Consider the following 22,609-nt stretch of genomic DNA (forward strand, 5'->3'; position numbering starts at 1 on the left):
CAAACAGAAATGTTTATGCACTACACAACAGATTAATGCAACTACTAATCAATACCTATATTAATTTTCATACTTTTTTTCACATAAGAATATATTTATTATATTTTACATGTACACCCCCTATCTTTTTACTATACCATGTCGTATCACCTAAAAACGTCTGCGTCACACGCAGATCTACCCCTCTCACCTTTTCTTAATTTTTTCTTCTTCAAACAAATTTCAGTCTTCTTCAACTACTTCACCTAAATAACAATACAGTAGTCCCTCGCTATACCGCGCTTCACCTACTGCGGCTTCACTTCATCGTGGGTTTCTGAGGAAGTCGATCGGCAGATTTAAACAGCCCGCCGAACTCGATCGGCAGATTTTAAAAATATATATATACTGTATATCTAAAATTGTAAATACTGTATTTAAATACTGTATCTAAAATAAATACTGTGTGGGAAGGGTTTATAAACACTTAAAACAATGAAAACTTACCAAACAATTACAATATAAATACTTAAATAAGTACTATCAGTCGATAAATTCCACATCGCGGATTTCACTTATCGCGGCCGGGTCTGGAACGTAACACCAGCGATAGGTGAGGGACTACTGTACATTACCTTTCCTTAATTATACTCTTCTTTACTGACTTTTCCTTTTTACAAACCAATTTTCACTAAACAATATATACACACACATTGGAAATTAAATGTATGAATTATAAATACAACATAAGATATATGGTAATGATAAGGATACCTTTTACCTACATAGTTTGAGAAATAGATTATTGATACAAAAACTTTTATGCATTACTATGTAATAATTCTATTATTTTCCTAAACTATCTGATTTGTATCTTTTCCCCTCTCCCCTCTTCTTTTCCTGTTTATATTACCCCCCTTTTTTATTAATTTAATGAATAAATTATTTATATATATATAAAAACCTCCTGTTGACCAAAAGGGAAGCGAAAGGGAGCTTCATCGCTGGAGGTTTTTAAGAAGAGATTGAATTGACATCTGTCCGAAATGGTGTAGGGCAGGGGTAAGCAAAGTTGGCTCTTCTATGACATAGGGACTTCAACTCCCAGAATTCCTGCGCTAGCATGACTGGCTCAGGAATTCTGGGAGTTGAAGTGCACAAGTCATAGAAGAAGAGCCAACTTTGCCTATCCCTGGTGTGGGGCAATGAGACCGAACCTATGGCACGTAGGCCACAGGTGGAATGTGAAGCTATATCGCAGGGCGCACGAGGCATTGCCCTAGGTCAGCTCCAGCGTGCATGGGAACATTAGCCAGGTGATTTTCAGCCTTGGGGAAGGCCATTTCGCAACCACCAATGTATGACACACACCAGTATGTCATTTATTGAGCTTTTCAAACCATCTCTTTTTTTCTTTTTTTCCAGAGTTCAAAATGTTTTTGTTGCGTGCAGAAATAAACATTTGTTTTCTCTGTAGCAGTTCATTGATTACAAAAATGCAACACACTACAGTTTTTTTAAAAACACAGCACAAAGGTAAAAAACACTATATTTATTTTATTTATTTATTTATTTATTAGATTTGTATGCTGCCCCTCTCCGCAGACTGTCTTTATTTTAGATGTCAAAATGATTTTGTGACTCCCGGTGTTTTCTTTTATGTGGCAAACGTGTCCAAATGGCTCTTTGAGCATTTAAGATTGCTGATCCTATATCATTTCGGAAAGGGTTAGAAGGTTTTTGTTTGTATGTTTTAACGTTATGTTTATATGGGTTTGTCTGAAGTTTCTGGTTTAATGTTTTAAATGTATTTTTTTTAAAAATATATACTTTATTAATTTATTAAGAATAGGGAAGGGGAATGGGAGTACAAAAAGAGAGATAGGAGGGAGATGGGGCAAGCAATCTTTTTATGCAGTAGCATATACAGTGGTACCTCAAGATACGAACCCCTCGTCTTATGAACAACTCGTGATACGAACCCGGGGTTCAGAAAAATTTTGCCTCTTCTTACGAACTTTTTCGAGTTACGAACCGGCGTTCGGCGACTGCTGGGAAGCCGCGCAGCTGTTTTAAAAGGTGACAGCCAGCCTGGGGGGCTTCCCAGTACCCCCCCCCGAACCCAGGTTCGGGGTTCGGGGGGTGCTGGGAAGCCCCCCAGGCCGGCTGCGACCTTTTAAAACAGCCGCGCCGCTTCCCAGCTGTCTCCTGAAGCCGACCGCCAAAGCCGAACTTCCGCGTTCGGCGTTCGGAGACAGCTGGGAAGCCGCGCGGCTGTTTTAAAAGGTCGCAGCCGGCCTGGGGGGCTTCCCAGCACCCCCCCAAACCCCGAACCCGGGTTCGGGGGGTGCTGGGAAGCCCCCCGGGCCGGCTGTCACCTTTTAAAACAGCCGCGCGGCTTCCCAGCAGTCGCCGAAAGCCGTTTTTTTTGCGGGGGTTTTTTTGGTTGCACGGATTAATTGACTTTACATTGTTTCCTATGGGAAACAATGTTTCGTCTTACGAACCTTTCGTCTTACGAACCTCCTCCTTGCACCAATTAAGTTCGTATCATGAGGTATTACTGTATATATTGTTGTATATTCATTTCAAACATTTATCTATAGATAATTATTTTGTATTCAATATTCGTATTTAGAAACATAGAAACATAGAAGACTGACGGCAGAAAAAGACCTCATGGTCCATCTAGTCTGCCCTTATACTATTTCCCGTATTTTATCTTACAATGGATATATGTTTATCCCAGGCATGTTTAAATTCGGTTACTGTGGATTTACCAACCACGTCTGCTGGAAGTTTGTTCCAAGGATCTACTACTCTTTCAGTAAAATAATATTTTCTCATGTTGCCTTTGATCTTTCCCCCAACTAACTTCAGATTGTGTCCCCTTGTTCTTGTGTTCACTTTCCTATTAAAAACACTTCCCTCCTGAACCCTATTTAACCCTTTAACATATTTAAATGTTTCGATCATGTCCCCCCTTTTCCTTCTGTCCTCCAGACTATACAGATTGAGTTCATGAAGTCTTTCCTGATACGTTTTATGCTTAAGACCTTCCACCATTCTTGTAGCCCGTCTTTGGACCCGTTCAATTTTGTCAATATCTTTTTGTAGGTGAGGTCTCCAGAACTTATGTATTTACATAATCTTATATCTGTAAAGTATAGTAATTTAAGAATAACGTAGCATTTTGCTATATGCATTGATAGATAGCTATTGTAGTAGAGATTGTAGATGAGGTAAGAAAGGAAGGGGGGGAAAGGGGGGGGTAGTACCTGCAAGCTAGCAGGAATATTTACTGTGACAACTTAGTTTGGTTATGTTTATTAATTTTGTGGGTAAAAGACATTTGTGAGTTATGATATTGGTATATTGTTAGTAATTATCGGGTGGATTGAACTCAGAGAGAGATTGTGTCAATTTTGGTCAGAATTTCTGTTGTGTATATCTTTCTTTTGATTTATGTTGAGGAATTTTGATTGGTTTTTGTTTTATTGTTTTTAAAATTAGATAACCATCTGTACCCTTTCTCCCAGGCCTTGTAAAACTCTGAATCGTTTTTGTTTTGTATTTCCATTGTTATTTTTTGATAATTCAGCGCATTCCATGATTTTACTAATAATGCATGTTTTAAATGTATTTTTTAAATGTTCATACTCAATAAAACTTTTTAAAAAACAGATAACTACAACTGGACAACCCTGTGTTTGAAAAACCCTTTAAGGCTAATGAATCATTTTTATGCACCCAACCATGGGAACTATCACACTGGATCATAGCTGTATTTTTCCATGAGGTCACAACTTTGAACAGTTGCTAATCCATCAATCGTTAAGTCGAGCAATATCATCTATACTCGAGTCTAGTTTTGCTCACCTTCAGTTCTCTATCTTGTTGCTTGAAATCCTCATCTTCATCGGAGTCGCATTCGGGAAACTGGTAAACTTTAATTCCAAACTTATCGATCTCTTCTCGGATCTGACAAAAAACATGATTGTTCAAATCATTATTATTATTATTATTATTATTATTATTATTATTATTATTATTAATTAGATTTGTATGCCGCCCCTCTCTGCAGACTCGGGGCGGCTCACAACAGTGATAAAAACAGTATACAATGACAAATCTAATATTAAAAGTCTATAATAATAAATCTAACACTAAAAGTCTAAAAAACCCCATTGTTTAAAAATCATACATACAACATACCATACATAAAACTGCATAGGCAAGGGGAGAGATCTCAGTTCCCCCATGCCTGACGGCAGAGGTGGGTTTTAAGGAGTTTCCGAAAGGCAAGGAGGGTGGGGGCAATCCTAATCTCTGGGGGGAGCTGGTTCCAGAGGGTCGGGGCTGCCACGGAGAAGGCTCTTCCCCTGGGTCCCACCAGATGACATTGTTTAGTCGACGGGACCCGGAGAAGGCCAACTCTGTGGGACCTAACCGGCCACTGGGATTTGTGCGGCAGAAGGCGGTCCCGGAGATATTCTGGTCCGGTGCCATGAAGGGCTTTATAGGTCATAAGCAACACTTTGAATTGTGATCGGAAACTGATCGGCAACAAATGCAGACTGCGGAGTGTTGGTGTAACATGGGCAGATTATATTGTCCTGTATTGCCATGTATTCTTTGCCTGTTGCGTGTAGGCAGAGAGCCGTGATGGCGCAGTGGTTAGAATGCGGTATTGCAGGCTAACTCTACCGACTGTCAATAGTTCGATGGGGACCGGCTCGAGGTTGACTCAGCCTTTCCATCCTTCTTTGATCGGTAAAATGAGGACCCAAATTTATTTATTATTTATTTATTTATTTATTCATTCATTCATTCATTCATTCATTCATTCATTCATTCATTCATTTATTTGATTTCTACGTTGCCTTTCTCTTTAGACTCAGGGTGGATTTGTGAGGGACAATAGGCCCTTGTAGTCCCTCTAGGCACAATGACATGGAAACGCAGTTTGGTTTATCAAAAATACCTTTTTAAGGTTGTCTGAAGTCTCAGATAATTACCGTTTATTTACTTTTTGGCAGGATGAACTTACACCACTGCCCATGTGGTCTCACCAGCGCTCTATACAGTGGGATCACGATCTCCCTCTTCCTGCTTGTTATACCTCTAGCTATGCAGCCAAGCATTCCACTTGGTTTCCCTACCGCCTGACCGCACTGCTCACCCATTTTGAGACGGTCAGAAATCACGACCCCTAAATCCTTCTCTTCTGAAGTTTTTGCTAACACAGAACTTGTTATATAGGGAAAATAAGAGGAGGAAGGAATATTAGTTTGTTTTCCACCATAAAGACAGGACATAAATATATATATACAGTAATACCTCATCTTACGAAATTAATTAGTTCCGGGAGGAGGTTCGTAAGGCAAAAAGTTCGTAAGACGAAACAATGTTTCCCATAGGAAACAATGTAAAATCAATTAATGCGTGCAAGCAAAAAAAAATATCGCAAAAACGGCGCTCCACTGGGTGCCGCCGCCCAGCTGTCACCTTTTGAAACAGCCGGGCGCTTCTCAGCGTTCTCCCGAATGCCGAACCCAAAAGTTTGGCAAAAGTTCAGGTTCGGGAGGCCACCGAGAAGCCCCGCCTAACCTTGCCAGAAGAGCCGCAGAGCTGTCGGCCGGTTGGGAGGCTCAAACGGCGGTGGGGAATCCCAATAGGGAATTCCATGGGCGGAGCTTTGACATCATGGAGATGTCCTTTCTGGAGTCCACGTTTTGGCCGGCCAGGAAGGACGTCTTCGTGACATCAAAGCTCCGCCCATGGAATTCCCTATTGGGATTCCCCACCTTCGTTTGAGCCTCCCAACCAGCCGATAATCCGCGGCTCTTCTGGCAAGGTGACAGCCGGGCGGCGGCGCTTCTTGGCGGCCTTACGAACCCGAACGCCGAACTCAAACTTTTGCTGAACTTCCAGGTTCGGCATTCAGACGGCGGGTTCGTAAGGTGAAAAAAGTTCGTAAGAAGAGACAAAAGTTTTCTGAACCCTGGGTTCGTATCTCGAAAAGTTCGTATGACGAGGGGTTCGTATCACGAGGTACTACTGTATATATATATATTTAAAAACAACCCCTTTCCTTTGGAAATAAGCAATAATGCTGCCTACCCGTTCTTTTAGCTTCTTGATTTCGGAGGGAACAAGGCAGTCTGCTTTCGCAATGAGGGGGACAATATTCACTTTTTCATGGAGCGCCTTCATGAATTCCACGTCAACTGGCCTTAATCTGCACCGCAAAAAGAGGGCAAATGAGACAAAAAACTCAATCCACGTGGTTCTGAGTTCTGAGAAGCAACGCTAGATGTGGTAAAAGATAAATCAAATCAATATAGTTTAAATTAATACATTTAATATAAATTTAATTTAATTAAAGTAATAATTCCTCCCAGTTGAATTGCTAAACCAGACAAGCAAAGCAATTTCGAAGAGATATTTTGAAGAGAAACTTCAAGCTTGAAGAGAAGAAGAGGAAGCTAATGTCGGGTTCAGGAAGTCAAGAATCAGGACAGAGTTTACAAAGAGTGCAAGGTTTATTTTGTCCTTGATGTTTCTCTGAGCATGGCTGTGGCAGATGTTTCATGACCAAAGTAGGAAGAGGAGAGGTGGAAGGAAGAAGAGGAAGAGGAGGAAGAAGAGGGAGGAAGGAGGAAGAGGAGCAGGAGGAGGAGGAAAAAAAGAAAAAGAAGAGGAAGAAGAGAAGGAGGAAGAGGAGAAGGAGGAAGAGGAGAAGAAAAACAAGAAGAGGAAGGGGAGAGAAGAGGAAGAACAGGAAGAAGAGGGAGGAAGGAGGAAGAGGAGGAGGAGGAAAAAGACAAGAAGAGGAGGAGGAGGAAAAAAAAGGAACAAGAAAAGGAAGAAGAGAAGGAGGAAGAGGAGAAGGAGGAAGAGGAGAAGAAAAACAAGAAGAGGAAGGGGAGAGAAGAGGGAAGAACAGGAAGAAGAGGGAGGAAGGAGGAAGAAAAGAAGGAGGAGGAGAAAAAGACAAGAAGAGGAGGAGGAGGAGGAAAAGAAGAACAAGAAGAAGAGGAAGAGGAGGAAGAAGAGGGAGGGAGGAGGAAGAGGAGCAGAGGAGGAGGAGGGAGAAAAAAAGAACAAGAAAAGGAAGAAGAGAAGAAGGAAGAGGAGAAGGAGGAAGAGGAGAAGAAAAACAAGAAGAGGAAGGGGAGAGAAGAGGAAGAAGAGGGAGGAAGGAGGAAGAAAAGAAGGAGGAGGAGGAAAAAGACAAAGAAGAGGAGGAGGAGGAGGAAAAGAAGAACAAGAAGAAGAGGAAGAGGAGGAAGAAGATGGGAGGGAGGAGGAAGAGGAGCAGGAGGAGGAGGAGGAAAAAAAGAACAAGAAGAGGAAGAAGAGAAGGAGGAAGAGGAGAAGGAGGAAGAGGAGAAGAAAAACAAGAAGAGGAAGGGGAGAGAAGAGGAGGAAGAACAGGAAGAAGAGGGAGGAAGGAGGAAGAAAAGAAGGAGGAGGAGGAAAAAGACAAGAGAGGAGGAGGAGGAGGAAAAGAAGAACAAGAAGAAGAGGAAGAGGAGGAAGAAGAGGGGAGGGAGGAGGAAGAGGAGCAGGAGGAGGAGGAGGAAAAAAAGAACAAGAAAAGGAAGAAGAGAAGGAGGAAGAGGAGAAGGAGGAAGAGGAGAAGAAAAACAAGAAGAGGAAGGGGAGAGAAGAGGAAGAACAGGAAGAAGAGGGGAGGAAGGAGGAAGAGGAGGAGGAGGAAAAAGACAAGAAGAGGAGGAGGAGAGGAAAAGAAGAACAAGAAGAAGAGGAAGGGGAGAGGTGGAAGAAGAAGAGGAAGAGAAGGAAGAAGAGGGAAGAAGGAGGAAGAAGAGGAGGAAGAGGAGTCGGAGGAGGAGGAGAAAAAGAACAAGAGGAACAAGAGAAGGAGGAAGAGGAGAAGAAGAACAAGAAGAAGAGGAAGGAGAGAGAGGAGGAAGAACAGAAGGAAGAGGGGAGGAAGGAGGAACAGGGAGGAAGAGGAACAAGAGAAGGAGGAAGAGGAGAAGAAGAACAAGAAGAAGAGGAAGGGGAGAGAGGAGGAAGAAGAGGACGATTGTGGGGTTCTTGTTGCTCTCTGAACTTGATGCTTTTCTTGCAGACATTTCATTGCCCAATTATGTAACATCATCAGTGCTAGAAGGGAGTTGGATGTGTGGAGAGGAGGAGCAGGAGGAGGACTTCAACTACCAGAATTCCTCAGTTCAGTCAGCATGGCTGACTGAGGAATTCTGGGAGTTGAAGTCCACAAGTCTTATCAAGCCCTACAGCCTAACAGGCTGCGTCAAACACTCCCTTCCAAGCAAAACAGCCATGATTGTTGGATCTCGGCCTTACCCGTGTCCAAACGGCGAGATAAAATAGAGGCAACAGTGAACGCGGTTGTCTTGGATATTCTTCCGGTTGAGGCCACTCTCATCCCGGAAGTACTGTTCAAACTGCTGATCGATGTAGTCGGTGATCGGTTTCCAACTGGACAGGAAGTAACAAAGAAGGAAAACGAAAGACATTATTTATTTTATTTATTCATTTATTTATTCATTTGTCCAATACACAATTCATATGGAAGAGAATAGACATGAAGTAATATATATAAAGATAATATGTAAAAATAGAGGAGAAGATATATGAAAGGAAGAAAATATATATGATATATGAGATAAAGGAAAGACAATTGGACAGGGGACGAAAGGCACACTAGTTATTCTGTCTGGGTCACTCCAGAAAGCCAATACCAACCCAAAAAGAGAAGCCAGACACACTTGTAAAAGGCAAAGGCAGTTTTATAAAAATTCAAGAAAAACACAGGTAACAGAAAATGTCCTTACAAACAGGAAAATGCTGTATCTTCAGATATATCCACGAAGGCAATTCTTGCTGCCAAGCCGAGGCTGTAGATAGCAAACCTACACCTCCCACGGGGTCTTCCAAAGCTGCTAGGCCACAAGCCAGGAACAGAGACGCCGAGAAACAAGACAGGATAACGCAACTCCAAACTGATAACACTCCACATGGCTTCAAGGGCTTGCCTGCCTTTTAAACCCTGCTAAGGGAGGACCACACCCAAACCCAGCTGTTCCTAATTCAGTGCTGATAATACTTCTTTAATTGCTCCTTTCTTTGATCTGATGTCTCTGTCGCATGTCAATGACAGCTTGTGCGTCATCACCTAATGACTCCAAGCTACTGGCTGGGGAGAGGCCCACCCCACCCCCGGGGCTCTCATGCTGTTCTCCTTCATCCCATTCCTGATTTTCCTCTCCCCCCGTCCGACTGTTCAGCCCCCTCCTCTTCACTGTCCTCCTCCTCCGGGCATGGAGCCAGCAGAGACACAGCTGGTCCCCTGAGCAGCCTCAGGCTGAATCACAACACTAGTGCACTTATGTACACCCCTTACTGACCTCTTAGGAACCTGGAGAGGTCAATCGTGGATAGTCTAAGGGAGAAATGTTGGGGGTTAGGGGGTTGACACTATTGAGTCCGGTAATGAGTTCCACGCTTCGACAACTCGGCTGCTGAAGTCATATTTTTTACAGTCAAGTTTTGAGCGGTTAATATGAAGTTTGAATCTCTTGTGTTGTTGCGGTTGAAGCTGAAGTAGTCATTGACCGGTAGGACGTTGCAGCATATGATCTTGTGGCAATACTTAAATCGTGTTTTAGGCACCGTAGTTCTAAGCTTTCTAGACTCAGGATTGTTAATCTATTTTCGTAGGGTATCTGTTTCGAGTGGAGGAGTGAAGGGCTCTTCTGGTGAAATATCTTTCGACGTTTTCAAGGGTGTTGATGTCCGAGATGTGGTATGGGTTCCAGACAGATGAGCTGTATTCAAGGATGGGTCTGGCAAAAGTTTTGTAGGCTCTCGTGAGTAGTGTGAGATTGCCGGAGCAGAAGCTACGTAGGATCAGGTTAACAACTCAATTATAGTTCCCAGCATCGGGAAAAAAAGTTAAATAAATAAGGAGGGTCCATGACGTACGACCATAACCTAGCTTAAGATTTCTGTCATTGAGCAAGACACTTGTTATTAAGTGAGTTTCAGTCCATTTTACGACTTTTTGCGCCACTGTTAAGTGAATCACAGCTGTGGCTAATACCACGGTTGTTACGTGAATGCAGGTGACTCACTGCAAGCGTCATAAATATGAGCCGGTTGCCAAGTATCGGAATTCTGATCGCGTGACCTTGGGGAATTCAGCAAGTGTTGTAAGTGTGAAAATGGTCGTAAATCACTGGTGCCGTTGCAATTTTGAATGGTCACATAATAATAATAATAATAATAATAATAATAATAATAATAATAATAATAATAAAAATTATAGAGAAGCAGCTAGAGAAATTAGTGAAATACGAAGATCTAAAAATCGAGCTGCAACGACTCTGGCATAAGCCAGTGAAAGTGGTCCCAGTGGTACTTGGCATGCTGGGCACAGTGCCAAAGGATCTCAGTGGACATTTGAAAACCATCGGAATTGACAAAATCTCCATCTGTCAATTGCAAAAGGCAGCTTTACTGGGATCGGCAAACATAATTCGCCGCTACATCACACAGTCCTAGGTGCTTGGAAAGCGCCCGACTGGTGATGAAATACGAAATCCAGCATAGTGATCTCGTTTGCTGTGTTGTACTGACATAATAAAAATAACAACAACAACAACAACAACAACAACAAAAGATTAGGACAAATTATCTTCGGAGAGGGGTGGCCTACAAGTCTAATAAATTATTATCATTATCATTATCATTATCATTATCATTATCATTATCAACAACAAATGGAAAAATTCAAAAGCATAGAAATCGATATGTATACCATAAAATGACTAATAGGTATTAACGTATGTATGTTTTGTAGATTTTTTTGGTTCTGTTTTTCATAATGTTTTTTGGTATGTTTTTTGTCATTTTTTGTCATTTGTTTTTAAAGTTTATATACTAATAATTTAAAAATAAATAAATAAAAAAGAATGAATGAATCAGAACATTTTGAAATCTGTGATGAATTGGTAGGAATCGAGGAGGAGTGTTAGGATTACGAGTCAGTGACAAGTTGGAGATAAAAATGATGAAGATGGTGGTAGTGGAGGGGATGATAGCAACAATAGAGTTGGAAGGGACCTTGGAGGTCTTCTAGTCCAACCCCCTGCTTAGGCAGGAAACCCTACACTACTTCAGACATGGGTCCTCATTTTACTGACCTTGGAAGGCTGAGTCATCAGGAAGGAAGGAAGGAAGGAAGGAAGGAAGGAAGGAAGGAAGGAAGGAAGGAAGGAAGGAAGGAAGGAAGGAAGGAAGGAAGGAAGGAAGGAAGGAAGGAAGGAAGGGCAATAAGAATAGCTCTTAGACTTATATACCAATTCACAGTGCTTTACAGCCCTCTCTAAGTGGTTTACAGAGTCAGCCTCCTGACCCCAACTATCTGGGTGTCCTCATCTTACAGACCTTGGAAGGATGGAAGGCTGAGTCAACCTTGAGCCTAGTGAGATTTGGACTGTCAAATTGTACGCAGCAGACAGGCAGTAGAAGCAGCCTGCAGTACTGCATTCTTACATAGAAACATAGAAGATTGACGGCAGAAAAAGACCTCATGGTCCATCTAGTCTGCCCTTATACTATTTCCTGTATTTTATTTTAGGATGGATCTATGTTTATCCCAGGCATGTTTAAATTCAGTTACTGTGGATTTATCTACCACATCTGCTGGAAGTTTGTTCCAAGGATCTACTACTCTTTCAGTCAAATAATATTTTCTCATGTTGCTTTTGATCTTTCCCCCAACTAACTTCAGATTGTGTCCCCTTGTTCTTGTGTTCACTTTCCTATTAAAAACACTTCCCTCCTGGACCTTATTTAACCCTTTAACATATTTAAATGTTCCGATCGTGTCCCCCCTTTTCCTTCTGTCCTCCAGACTATACAGATTGAGTTCATTAAGTCTTTCCTGATACGTTTTATGCTTAAGACCTTCCACCATTCTTGTAGCCCGTCTTTGGACCTGTTCAATTTTGTCAATATCTTTTTGTAGGTGAGGTCTCCAGAACTGAACACAGTATTCCAAATGGGGTCTCACCAGCGCTCTGTATAAGGGGATCACAATCTCCCTCTTCCTGCTTGTTATACCTCTAGCTATGCAGCCAAGCATCCTACTTGCTTTTCCTACTGCCCGACCACACTGTTCACCCATTTTGAGACTGTCAGAAATCACTACCCCTAAATCCTTCTCTTCTTACCGATTAAGGTTAGGGTAACCACCAAGGAGAATAGGATAGAATAGGATTCGAATTGGAATAGAATAAACTGAAAAGGGACTCTGAAGGTCTTCTAGTCCAGCCCCCTAATTAAGTGGGTTTTGTACACATTCAGACAAAGGAGAAGGAAGGACTCACCAATCGGAGTTGTTGACGGCATCTCCAAAGCCTGGTGTGTCAACTATGGTCAGCTTCAGCTTGACCCCTTTCTCTTCGATGTCCACAGTATGTTTCACAATCTCTACCGTCTGATTTATTCTTTCTTAATAGATTAGGATCAAAAAACAACAATGGAGGTTGGTTAGAACCAGGGTCTTCTTCCAAGTCCCAACTCAGGAGCCCACCCCAGGTTGCATCTGGTCTCCTCCAAAATAGCCAAAATGTGGAGTGGCCTTGGCAGGTCTACAACAGTTGGCCATGACCAGTTGGCCATGCCTACTGCGCCCCATTCCCCCCAATCCACAAGTGATATACATTATGGGAAATTGTGCTATTGGCTGACCGCAAGGACTAATTTTAAGAATGGTACCCTCAGCGTTGAGAAGTTTTCGGTCTTTGTAGAGGTCTGTCAGAAAAAGGCTGTTCACCAGAGTTGATTTGCCCAGACCAGATTCTCCTAAAAGGACAAAAGTCAAACTGTTTAAATATATATATACGTATATGCGCGCGCACACACAAATCTTAGAACGATTCTTGAATCTTCAGAAGTGGCACAACAGAACTATCACTATCCTCTCTCTGTACCTGATATCTGATTTAGAACATTCTGTCCTTGGAGAGAGAGAATATTTCAGTCTAATTTTTAATCTCCATTCTCAGGGAGGGGAGGGGAGAGGAGAGGGGAAGGAGGGAGGGAGGGAAGGAAGAGGAGAAGGAGGGAGGGAGAGAGAGAAGGAAGGAAGGGAGGGAAGGAAGGAAGGAAAAGAAGGAGGGAGGGATAGAAGGAAGGAAGAGGAGGAGGGAGGGAAGGAGGGAGGAAGAAAGGAAGGAAGGAAAGAAGAGAAAGAGGGAGGAAGGAAAGAAGGAAGGAAAGAAGAGAAGGAGGGAGGGAAGGAAGGAAGGAAAAGAAGAAGTGAGGGAGGGAAGGAGGGAGGAAGAAAGGAAGGAAGGAAAGAAGAGAAAGAGGGAGGAAGGAAGGAAGGAAGGAAGGAAAGAACAGAAGGAGGGAGCGAGCGAAGGAAGAGGAGAAGGAGGGAGAGAGGGAAGGAAGGAAGGAAGGTTCAACAGGATTCATCTTTTTGATCCATCCATCTCTAGATGTCCACAGTTGGTCCACCACCTCTAGCAAGAATAGGTTTAATACCCAAGCCGCTGATCGGTAGATCTTGGTTGCCCATTCCTAATTGATCTTGGAGGATCTTGGAGGATCTATGAAGCCAGAATGCTTAATCGATCCCAGAACCAGGAAGCTGAAAACCCATCCAGTAGAACCACATCCAGGGGTGGGCTGATTGGGGGGTTCGCAAGGGTTCAGGAGAACCTCTAGCAGAGATTCTGCGCCATTCGCAGGACCCACAAATCCCACTTCCCCTCACCTGCCACCATGAGGGTGAAATCGAAGCCCTTCTTCACCGATTTCCGATGGACCTGGTTGGGCAAAGTGGCAAAGCCCACATACTGCTTCTCATGGTCCTGAGAAGGGGAGATAAGCAGCCATGGGTCAGACTGGGGAAAAAGGAGAGAATGAGAGAGGAACAAACTTCCGGTTTGCACAACAATCATATCAACGTTTGAAGAGGCGTTCGCTTATACAGGAGATACAACCTATTGCTCAAGATCTCCACTCATGGACAGAGAAGAGAGGAGGTGGTCCTAATTTTGCCTCTGCATTGGATAACCGAGCCGAGGTGGCACAGTGGGTAGAGGGCAGTACTGCAGGCCACTAAAGCTGACTGCTAGATCTGCAGGTCAGCGGTTCAAATCTCACCACCGGCTCAAGGTTGACTCAGCCTTCCATCCTTCCGAGGTGGGTAAAATGAGGACCCGGATTGTGGGGGCAATAGGCTGGCTCTGTTAAAGAGTGCTATTGCTAACATGCTGTAAGCCACCCTGAGTCTAAGGAGAAGGCCAGCATTAAAAAATTGAATAAATAAATAAATAACAGGGTATGCAAAACTACTGGACAAGAACCAAAAACAAATTTGCCGGAATGTCTTCATTTTGCTGCTCTATCTATCTATCTATCTATCTATCTATCTATCTATCTATCTATCTATCTATTAGATTTGTATGCCGCCCCTCTCCGTAGATTCGGGGCGGCTAACAACAGTAGTAAACAGCATATAACAAATCTAATGTTTAAAATAATTAAAAACCCTTATTTAAAACCAAACATACACACAAACATACCATGCATAAATTGTATAGGCCTAGGGGGGAAAGGGTAGTTCAGTTCCCCCAAGCCTGACGAAAGAGGTGGGTTTTAAGAAGCTTATGAAAGGCAAGGAGGGTGGGGGCTATTCTGATCTCCGGGGGGAGCTGGTTCCAGAGGGTCGGGGCCGCCACAGAGAAGGCTCTTCCCCTGGGTCCCGCCAGCCGACATTGTTTAGTTGACAGGACCCAGAGAAGGCTGACTCTGTGGGACTAAACCGGTCACTGGGATTCGTGCGGCAGAAGGCGGACCTGGATGTATTCTGGTCTGATGCCATGAAGGGCTTTATAGGTCATAACCAACACTTTGAATTGTGACCGGAAACTGATCAGCAACCAATGCAGACTGCGGAGTGTTGGTATAACATGGGCATACCTGAGGAAGCCCATGATTGCTCTCGCAGCTGCATTCTGCACGATCTGAAGTTTCCGAACCCTTTTCAAAGGTAGCCCCATGCAGAGAGCATTACAGTAGTCGAGCCTCGAGGTGATGAGGGCATGAGTGACTGTGAGCAGTGAGTCCCGGTCCAAATAGGGTCGCAACTGGTGCACCAGGAGAACCTGGGCAAACGCCCCCCTCACCACAGCTGAAAGATGCTCTAGTTACCGATTGGTTTCCAAACACAATTCAAAGTGTTGGTTATGACCTATAAAGCCCTACATGGCAGGGGACCAGATTTCTTATGCAGTGAAGGGCTGCAAAACTTTTTTTATGACCAGACTATAGGCATGGCTTATTTTGTGGGTGTGGCTTGCCGGCTAGGTGGGAGTGGCTTGAGGGTCATATGACTGGTGGGTGGCTTATAGGTCATGTGACTGGCTTAAAGGTGGCCAACTTGACGTCACTCGTGGCAAGGATTATGGTGCCTGGCCTCTCTTCGCCTTAAAGAGATACAATTTCCCTATTACTGAACATCTAAAACATACTATTTAATTCTACGTATAAATGCCGTATGTGTACGTACATATTACACACAGGCATATAAAAATATACATTATCCAATATACAATGGGTGAACAGTGCAGTCAGGCAGTAGGGAAAGCAAGTAGGATGCTTGGCTGCATAGCTAGAGGTATAACAAGCAGGAAGAGGGAGATTGTGATCCCGCTATATAGAGCACTGGTGACACCACATTTGGAATACTGTGTTCAGTTCTGGAGACCTCGCCTACAAAAAGATATTGACAAAATTGAACGGGTCCAAAGACGGGCCACAAGAATGGTGGAAGGTCTTAAGCATAAAACGTATCAGGAAAGACTTCATGAACTCAATCTGTATAGTCCGGAGGACAGAAGGAAAAGGGGGGGACATGATCGAAACATTGAAATATGTTAAAGGGTTAAATAAGGTCCAGGAGGGAAGTGTTTTTAATAGGAAAGTGAACATAAGAACAAGGGGACACAATCTGAAGTTAGTTGGGGGAAAGATCAAAAGCAACATGAGAAAATATTATTTTACTGAAAGAGTAGTAGATCCTTGGAACAAACTTCCAGCAGACGTGGTTGGTAAATCCACAGTCACGGAATTTAAACATGCCTGGGATAAACATAGATCCATCCTAAGATAAAATACAGAAAATAGTATAAGGGCAGACTAGATGGATCATGAGGTCTTTTTCTGCCGTCAGTCTTCTATGTTGCTATATTTCTATCCACTATATAAACTGTATGTGTATGTATACACACACATGCACAAACAGCTCTTCTAAAATTATACACATTCAACTTCATTTACTGCGATAGGAAAAACATACCCAGAGCCCAGAAAGGAAAAAAAGAAAAAAATTCAAAAGTTTTCTACCAGTTCTGCATACCTGACTGTACCCATAGATAGCAGTGATGGGCTCCTACGGGTACAGTCAGATATGCAGAACCAGTAGAAAAATTTTGAATTTTTTTCCAAAAAAAATTTCTGGATAACAGGGTATACAAAACTACTGGACAAGAACCATGAACAAATTGGCCAGAATGTCTTCATTTTGCTGCGCTGGCTACCAATTGGTCTCGGAACACAATTCAAAGTGTTGGTTATGACCTCTAAAGCCCTACATGGCAGGGGACCAGATTGCTTACGGGACCATCTTCTGCCTTATACAACTCAGCGCCCAGTTAGGGCCCACGGAGCCGGCATTCTCCAGGTCCCGTCAGACAGACAATGTTGCCTGGCGGGGGCCTAGGGGAAGAGCCTTCTCTGTGGTGGCCCCAGCCCTTTGGAATGAGCTCCCCCAGAGATTCGTACTGCCCCCCCTTTCTCTGCCTTCCTCAAAGCTTTGAAGATCCACCTGTGCCGGCAGGCTTGGGGTCATTGAAATTTTGAAATCTTGCCCCACCTGATGAATGAATAGAAACATAGAAGACTGAGGGCAGAAAAAGACCTCATGGTCCATCTAGTCTGCCTTTATACTATTTCCTGTATTTTATCTTACAATGGATATATGTTTATCCCAGGCATGTTTAAATTCAGTTACTGTGGATTTACCAACCACGTCTGCTGGAAGTTTGTTACAAGGATCTACTACTCTTTCAGTAAAATAATATTTTCTCACGTTGCTTTTGATCTTTCCCCCAACTAACTTCAGATTGTGTCCCCTTGTTCTTGTGTTCACTTTCCTATTAAAAACACTTCCCTCCTGAACCTTATTTAACCCTTTAACGTATTTAAATGTTTCGATCATGTCCCCCCTTTTCCTTCTGTCCTCCAGACTATACAGATTGAGTTCATGAAGTCTTTCCTGATACGTTTGATGCTTAAGACCTTCCACCATTCTTATGGCCCGTCTTTGGACCCGTTCAATTTTGTCAATATCTTTTTATAGGTGAGGTCTCCAGAACTGAACACAGTATTCCAAATGTGGTCTCACCAGCGCTCTATATAAGGGGATCACAATCTCCCTCTTCCTGCTTGTTATACCTCTAGCTATGCAGCCAAGCATCCTACTTGCTTTCCCTACCGCCCAACCACACTGCTCACCCATTTTGAGACATTCAGAAATCACTACCCCTAAATCCTTCTCTTCTGAAGTTTTTGCTAACACAGAACTGCCAATACAATACTCAGATTGAGGATTCCTTTTCTCCAAGTGAATGTCAGATGTGTGATGTGTAAACCTGTTTGTTTAGTTTTAACTGCGAGTTTTTTTAGAATAGTTTAGATTTCTAAATAAAGCTGCCCTGAGTCTCAGGAGAAGGGCGGCATAGAAATCGAATAAATAAATAAATAAAACAAATAAATTTTGTTCATTGACCCTGTCCTCTAACCACCTTCAGTGAAGGACAGAAATATAAAAAAAAGAATTATATTTTTCTTTTCTCTAGTAAAAAATGATCTGTGTTTCTACTTGCAATTTCCTTTTTTTTTTTGCATCTGAGTTTGCTCAAAAGGAAACGAATGTTGGGTTGATACCATCATTCACACAAAACTCACTCCGTCTTTAAAAAACAACAACCCAGAGCTGCATTTACACAACAACAACAACAACAATGCAAATCAAAATTGGAAAAAAAAATGCCTCGTTGCAGCTTAGGACCATGTGAAAATCTAGGCCAAAGCGCTCGTTCCAGAATGCGATCTTTTGTGATTAGAAAAAAACAGGGCATGACTCAATTGCTTCTTCTCAAAAGAAAGAGCAAAAATGCAGAAAGATTATTTCCAGCAAAATGAACGGGAAAGTCCACTAAAGAGAAGAGCAGAGGTTGCAAACCATGGCAATATAATCAGCTTTTTTTGGATACATTTTGCCTTCTGAAGTCAAGGCTGGAACACAGTGGCCTTCCAAAATCAACAGATTTTCATATTTTTTTTTAAAAAAAATGTCAAACATGGACATCGGCTGATCTGGTGCCCCCTCGATATGTCCAGTTCCCATCGTCAAAGGCTAAAAATTATAGGTGGTTAAATCCCATCCTTCCAAAACAGTCTTTCTCAACCTCAGCAACTTTAACATGTGGTGGACCTCAGCTTCCAAGTCCCCCCCCCAAATGTCACCATCAGATCATAAATATCTTATGGACAGCCCCAACGTAGGATGGATGTCAATCTACCTGCGCACGCCTGCCTCACTTCACCCACATCCGCCTCCATCTTTCTGTTCAGACAATATTATTTGTTCTGTCTGGGTGCCCCCAGACTTCAAGACCAACTGAAAAAAGCAGCCAAACACACTGGTAAAAAGCAAAGTCACTATATCTTTGAAAACAAACACAGAGAACAAAAACTGTTCTTACAAACTGGAATGCTATGAGGCTTCACAGAAGAGTCACGATGGCCAGACAATACAACAGGCTTCTTGCTGGCACACACACCACTGTAGATAATAAAACCCACGCCTCCCCCAAGTTTTCAGCCTTCGAAGCCACAAACCAGAATCAGAGACGCCAAGGATCGAAGCAAGGTCACAGAACTCCCAAAAGATAACTCTCCACAATACAGGAAGGGCGGGCCTGCCTTTTCAACATTTCTGGGGAGAACCACACCCAAACCCAGCTGTTGCCTATTAGGGATGGAAATACCTGGCTAATTGTCCCCTTCATTGTGCTGCTCTTCTCTGCCTCATATCGATGATGGCTTGTGGGTTCTCATCTAAGGACTCCAGGCTACTCGCTGGGGAGAGCTCCCCCCCGGGGGTCTCAGGCTGTTCTCCCTCTTCCTCGGCCTGACATTCCTCCTCCCAGTCTGCCTGGTCCTCCTCCTCCTCCTGTTCCTCGTCCTCCCCCTCTGAGCATGGAGCCGGCAGAGTTCCAGCCATTCCCTGAGGAGCCTCAGACTGAATCACAACAATTATTATTTATTATTATTATTTCTTGGATTTGTATGCCGCCCCTCTCCGCAGACTCGGGGCGGCTAACAACAATGATTAAAGAAAACATGTAACAATCCAATTTAATAAAACAACTAAAAACCCTTATTATAAAAACCAAACATACACACAAACATACCATGCATAACTTGTAATGGCCTAGGGGAAGGAATATCCTAACTCCCCCATGCCTGGCGACAAAGGTGGGTCTTGAGTAATTTGCGAAAGACAAGGAGGGTGGGGGCCATTCTAATCTCTGGGGGGAGTTGATTCCAGAGGGCCGGGGGTCGCCACAGAGAAGGCTCTTCCCCTGGGGCCCGCCAAACGACATTGTTTGGTCGACAGGACCCGGAGAAGGCCAACTCTGTGGGACCTTATCGGCCGCTGGGCTTCGTGCGGTAGAAGGCGGTTCCAGATGTATTCTGGCCCAATGCCATGTAGGGCTTTAAAGGTCATTACCAACACTTTGAATTGTGACCGGAAACCAATCGGCAGACTTGATGGCTAGGAAGATCTCCCCAAACCATCCTCTCCAAAATCCCTTGCGTGTAATTTTTATAACTCCTGTTCTTTGTTAAGAGTCGAATCATAACGCATGGGAAAAATGGTACAATTGGTTGAAGCAGAAAAAAATACATGAAAAAATACATGAAAAAATAAAGAAGACTCAAAACCAAGCAGCGATCTCCCTCTTCCTGCTTGTTTTACTTCTCTTCTGAAGTTTTTGCTAACACAGAACTGCCAATACAATACTCAGATTGAGTCTTCCTTTTCCACTCCTCCTTGTCCTCCTTGTTAAACCTCACTCCTTTCTAGCACTGATTATTATTATTTTAATATTTTTATTATTTTTTAAAACAATAACAAACAATACAAACACATGAAAGACATTAACAAATCCTTCAAGTAACTGTTCACTTGCATTTCTGCAGAATCAGCATAACCATTTTAATGCATTGTTATCCAACTATCCTATCACTAGTTTATTTATGTACAGTGGCACCTCTACTTAAGAACTCAATTCGTGCCGTGACCAGGTTCTTAAGTAGAAAAGTTTGTAAGTAGAAGCTAATTTTCCCCATAGGAATCAATGTAAAAGCAAATAATGCGTGCAAACCCATTAGGAAAGAAATAAAAGCTTGGAATTTGGGTGGTGGGAGGAGGAGGAGGAAGAAGAGGAGGAGGACAGTCGCTGCCGAAGGAAGGGGAGGGGAATCAAAAAAATCTAAAATTTTAAGGCTTAAAAAAATACACCCAGTGCGAGGCTGCCTCCCATACACTGCGCCAGAGAGAGAAACCCAGGGGGAATGGCAGGAAACTGGCCGGGCCTTCATACCACTCTCAAATTTCATGGGAATTTTTTCCAGGCTCGGGTTCTTAAGTAGAAAATGGTTCTTGAGAAGAAGCAAAAAAAATCTTGAACACCCGGTTCTTATCTAGAAAAGTTCTTAAGTAGAGGCGTTCTTATGTAGAGGTACCACTGTATTGATCTTTACATAACATTTACAGTAAGACCTCACCTATCGCTGGTGTTACGTTCCAGACCCGGCCGCGATAGGTGAAATCCGCGATGGGGAATTTATCGACTGATAGTACTTATTTAAGTATTTATATTGTAATTGTTTGGTAAGTTTTCATTGTTTTAAGTGTTTATAAACCCTTCCCACACAGTATTTATTTTAGATACAGTATTTAAATACAGTATTTACAATTTTAGATTTTTTTTTTTTTTAAACCTGCCGATCGAGTTCGGCGGGCTGTTTAAATCTGCCGATCGACTTCCTTAGAAACCCGCGAACCAGCGAAGATCCGCGAATGATTTTTCTCATTAATATTTCTTGAAAACCCGCAATGAAGTAAAGCCGCAGTAGGTGAAGCGCGGTATAGCGAGGGACTACTGTACACGAAACTCTTACAACTACTAATTTCTAACATCTAACTATTTATATACATATCTATTTACCATTACAGTATTCTTATTTTCAAGCCATGTATACAATTTTCCCCATAGGGTATGAAACCCTTTCCTTTGCTCGTTCTGCAATTCTATAGCAAGCCTGCTCATTTCTGCCCTGATTATGTTGCGTACTTGGGTCTTGAAATGTCTGCGAGAAAATCATCTTTTGTCCTGAACTTTTTCTTCCCTTGAACTTTGGAGGGGTCTTGGATAGAAACATAGAAGATTGGCGGCAGAAAAAGACCTCATAGTCCATCAAGTCTGCCCTTATAATATTTCGTGTATTTTATCTTAGGATGGATCTATGTTTATCCCAGGCAGGTTTAAATTCAGTTACCGTGGATTGACCAACCACGTCTGCTGGAGGTTTGTTCCAAGCATCTACTACTCTTTCGGTAAAATAATATTTTCTCACGTTGCTTTTGATCTTTCCCCCAGCCAACCTCAGATTGTGTCCCCTTGATGGGGAAATGATGCTTCTCCCAGGCTATCCTTCTCTCTAAATTGAAGCCCCTTCCTCCTCCTCTTCCAAACCCACCCACCCACCTACTCCTTCGTAGTTTGGTCCCTGCTCTGCAGATATGCTGGTACCTTGAGCTTGGCAGAAGGACTCCGGTGGGCTTGAGTGCGGGGTAAAAGGAGCCTTTCCACTAACTGCTCTTGTAGAATGATGGAGTCCATCCGAAGGAATTGTGCAAAAGGTCCCCGGGTGGCGGAAATCTCCAAGCATCAAACTATAAATGGATAAGTACCGAGGAGAACAAGCCCCATTCGGAAGTTCTTATCCGGGTTTTGACTAACTGTCTCTAGCAGGCACCAATCTGCCCACCCACCCACACGTACGCACTCACAGACACTCCAACACCAGCCAGAGGGCTACAATTTCCTGTCCAACTCTTACAGGCTTACTCAGAGGGAAGGGAGGAGAGATTGCGTGTGTGTGTGTGTGTGTATTTGTTTGTGTGTGCACACACAAAGGAGAACGTCCACTGCAGCTAATAGGAGCTTTCTAGAGTGAGCATTGTCACCCTGGTCGTGGCAACAACGGAGCCTAGGGGTTTTATAACAAAGGCTTTGCAATCGGAATTGGGGTCAAATCCGCTATTCCTCACATGCTTTTGGATAAATAGAGAGGTGGGGGAAGGGAAGGAGGGAGGGAGAAAAAGAGAGAGACAGGCAGGCAGAAAATGATAGATGAGAGAGACAGAAAGAGACAGACATCTTAGATAGATGGTGGATGGATGATACAAAATGGA

General features: G+C 43.0%; 1 protein-coding gene across 2 annotated transcripts in view; it reads right to left on the minus strand.

Moving 5' to 3' along the window:
* The window catches only part of SEPTIN5 (septin 5), a 27,380-nt gene extending 5,229 nt beyond the window's left edge, over positions 1-22,151 (minus strand). The window contains exons 1-7 of one of the 2 annotated variants that reach the window (XM_070762845.1): positions 21,945-22,151; positions 13,766-13,895; positions 12,760-12,846; positions 12,369-12,492; positions 8,320-8,454; positions 6,103-6,220; positions 3,859-3,960 (exon numbers count right to left, since the gene is read on the minus strand). In XM_070762845.1, the coding sequence (XP_070618946.1) occupies positions 3,859-3,960; positions 6,103-6,220; positions 8,320-8,454; positions 12,369-12,492; positions 12,760-12,846; positions 13,766-13,895; positions 21,945-22,034 (786 nt within the window). In that variant the 5' untranslated portion in view covers positions 22,035-22,151. The remainder of the gene's footprint in view (positions 1-3,858; positions 3,961-6,102; positions 6,221-8,319; positions 8,455-12,368; positions 12,493-12,759; positions 12,847-13,765; positions 13,896-21,944) is intronic. The other variant, XM_070762846.1, reaches the window with a different exon arrangement.
* Between the last annotated feature and the right edge of the window lie 458 nt (positions 22,152-22,609).

Source organism: Erythrolamprus reginae, chromosome 10 (assembly GCF_031021105.1).
Source record: "Erythrolamprus reginae isolate rEryReg1 chromosome 10, rEryReg1.hap1, whole genome shotgun sequence".
Classification (NCBI taxonomy): domain Eukaryota; kingdom Metazoa; phylum Chordata; class Lepidosauria; order Squamata; family Dipsadidae; genus Erythrolamprus; species Erythrolamprus reginae.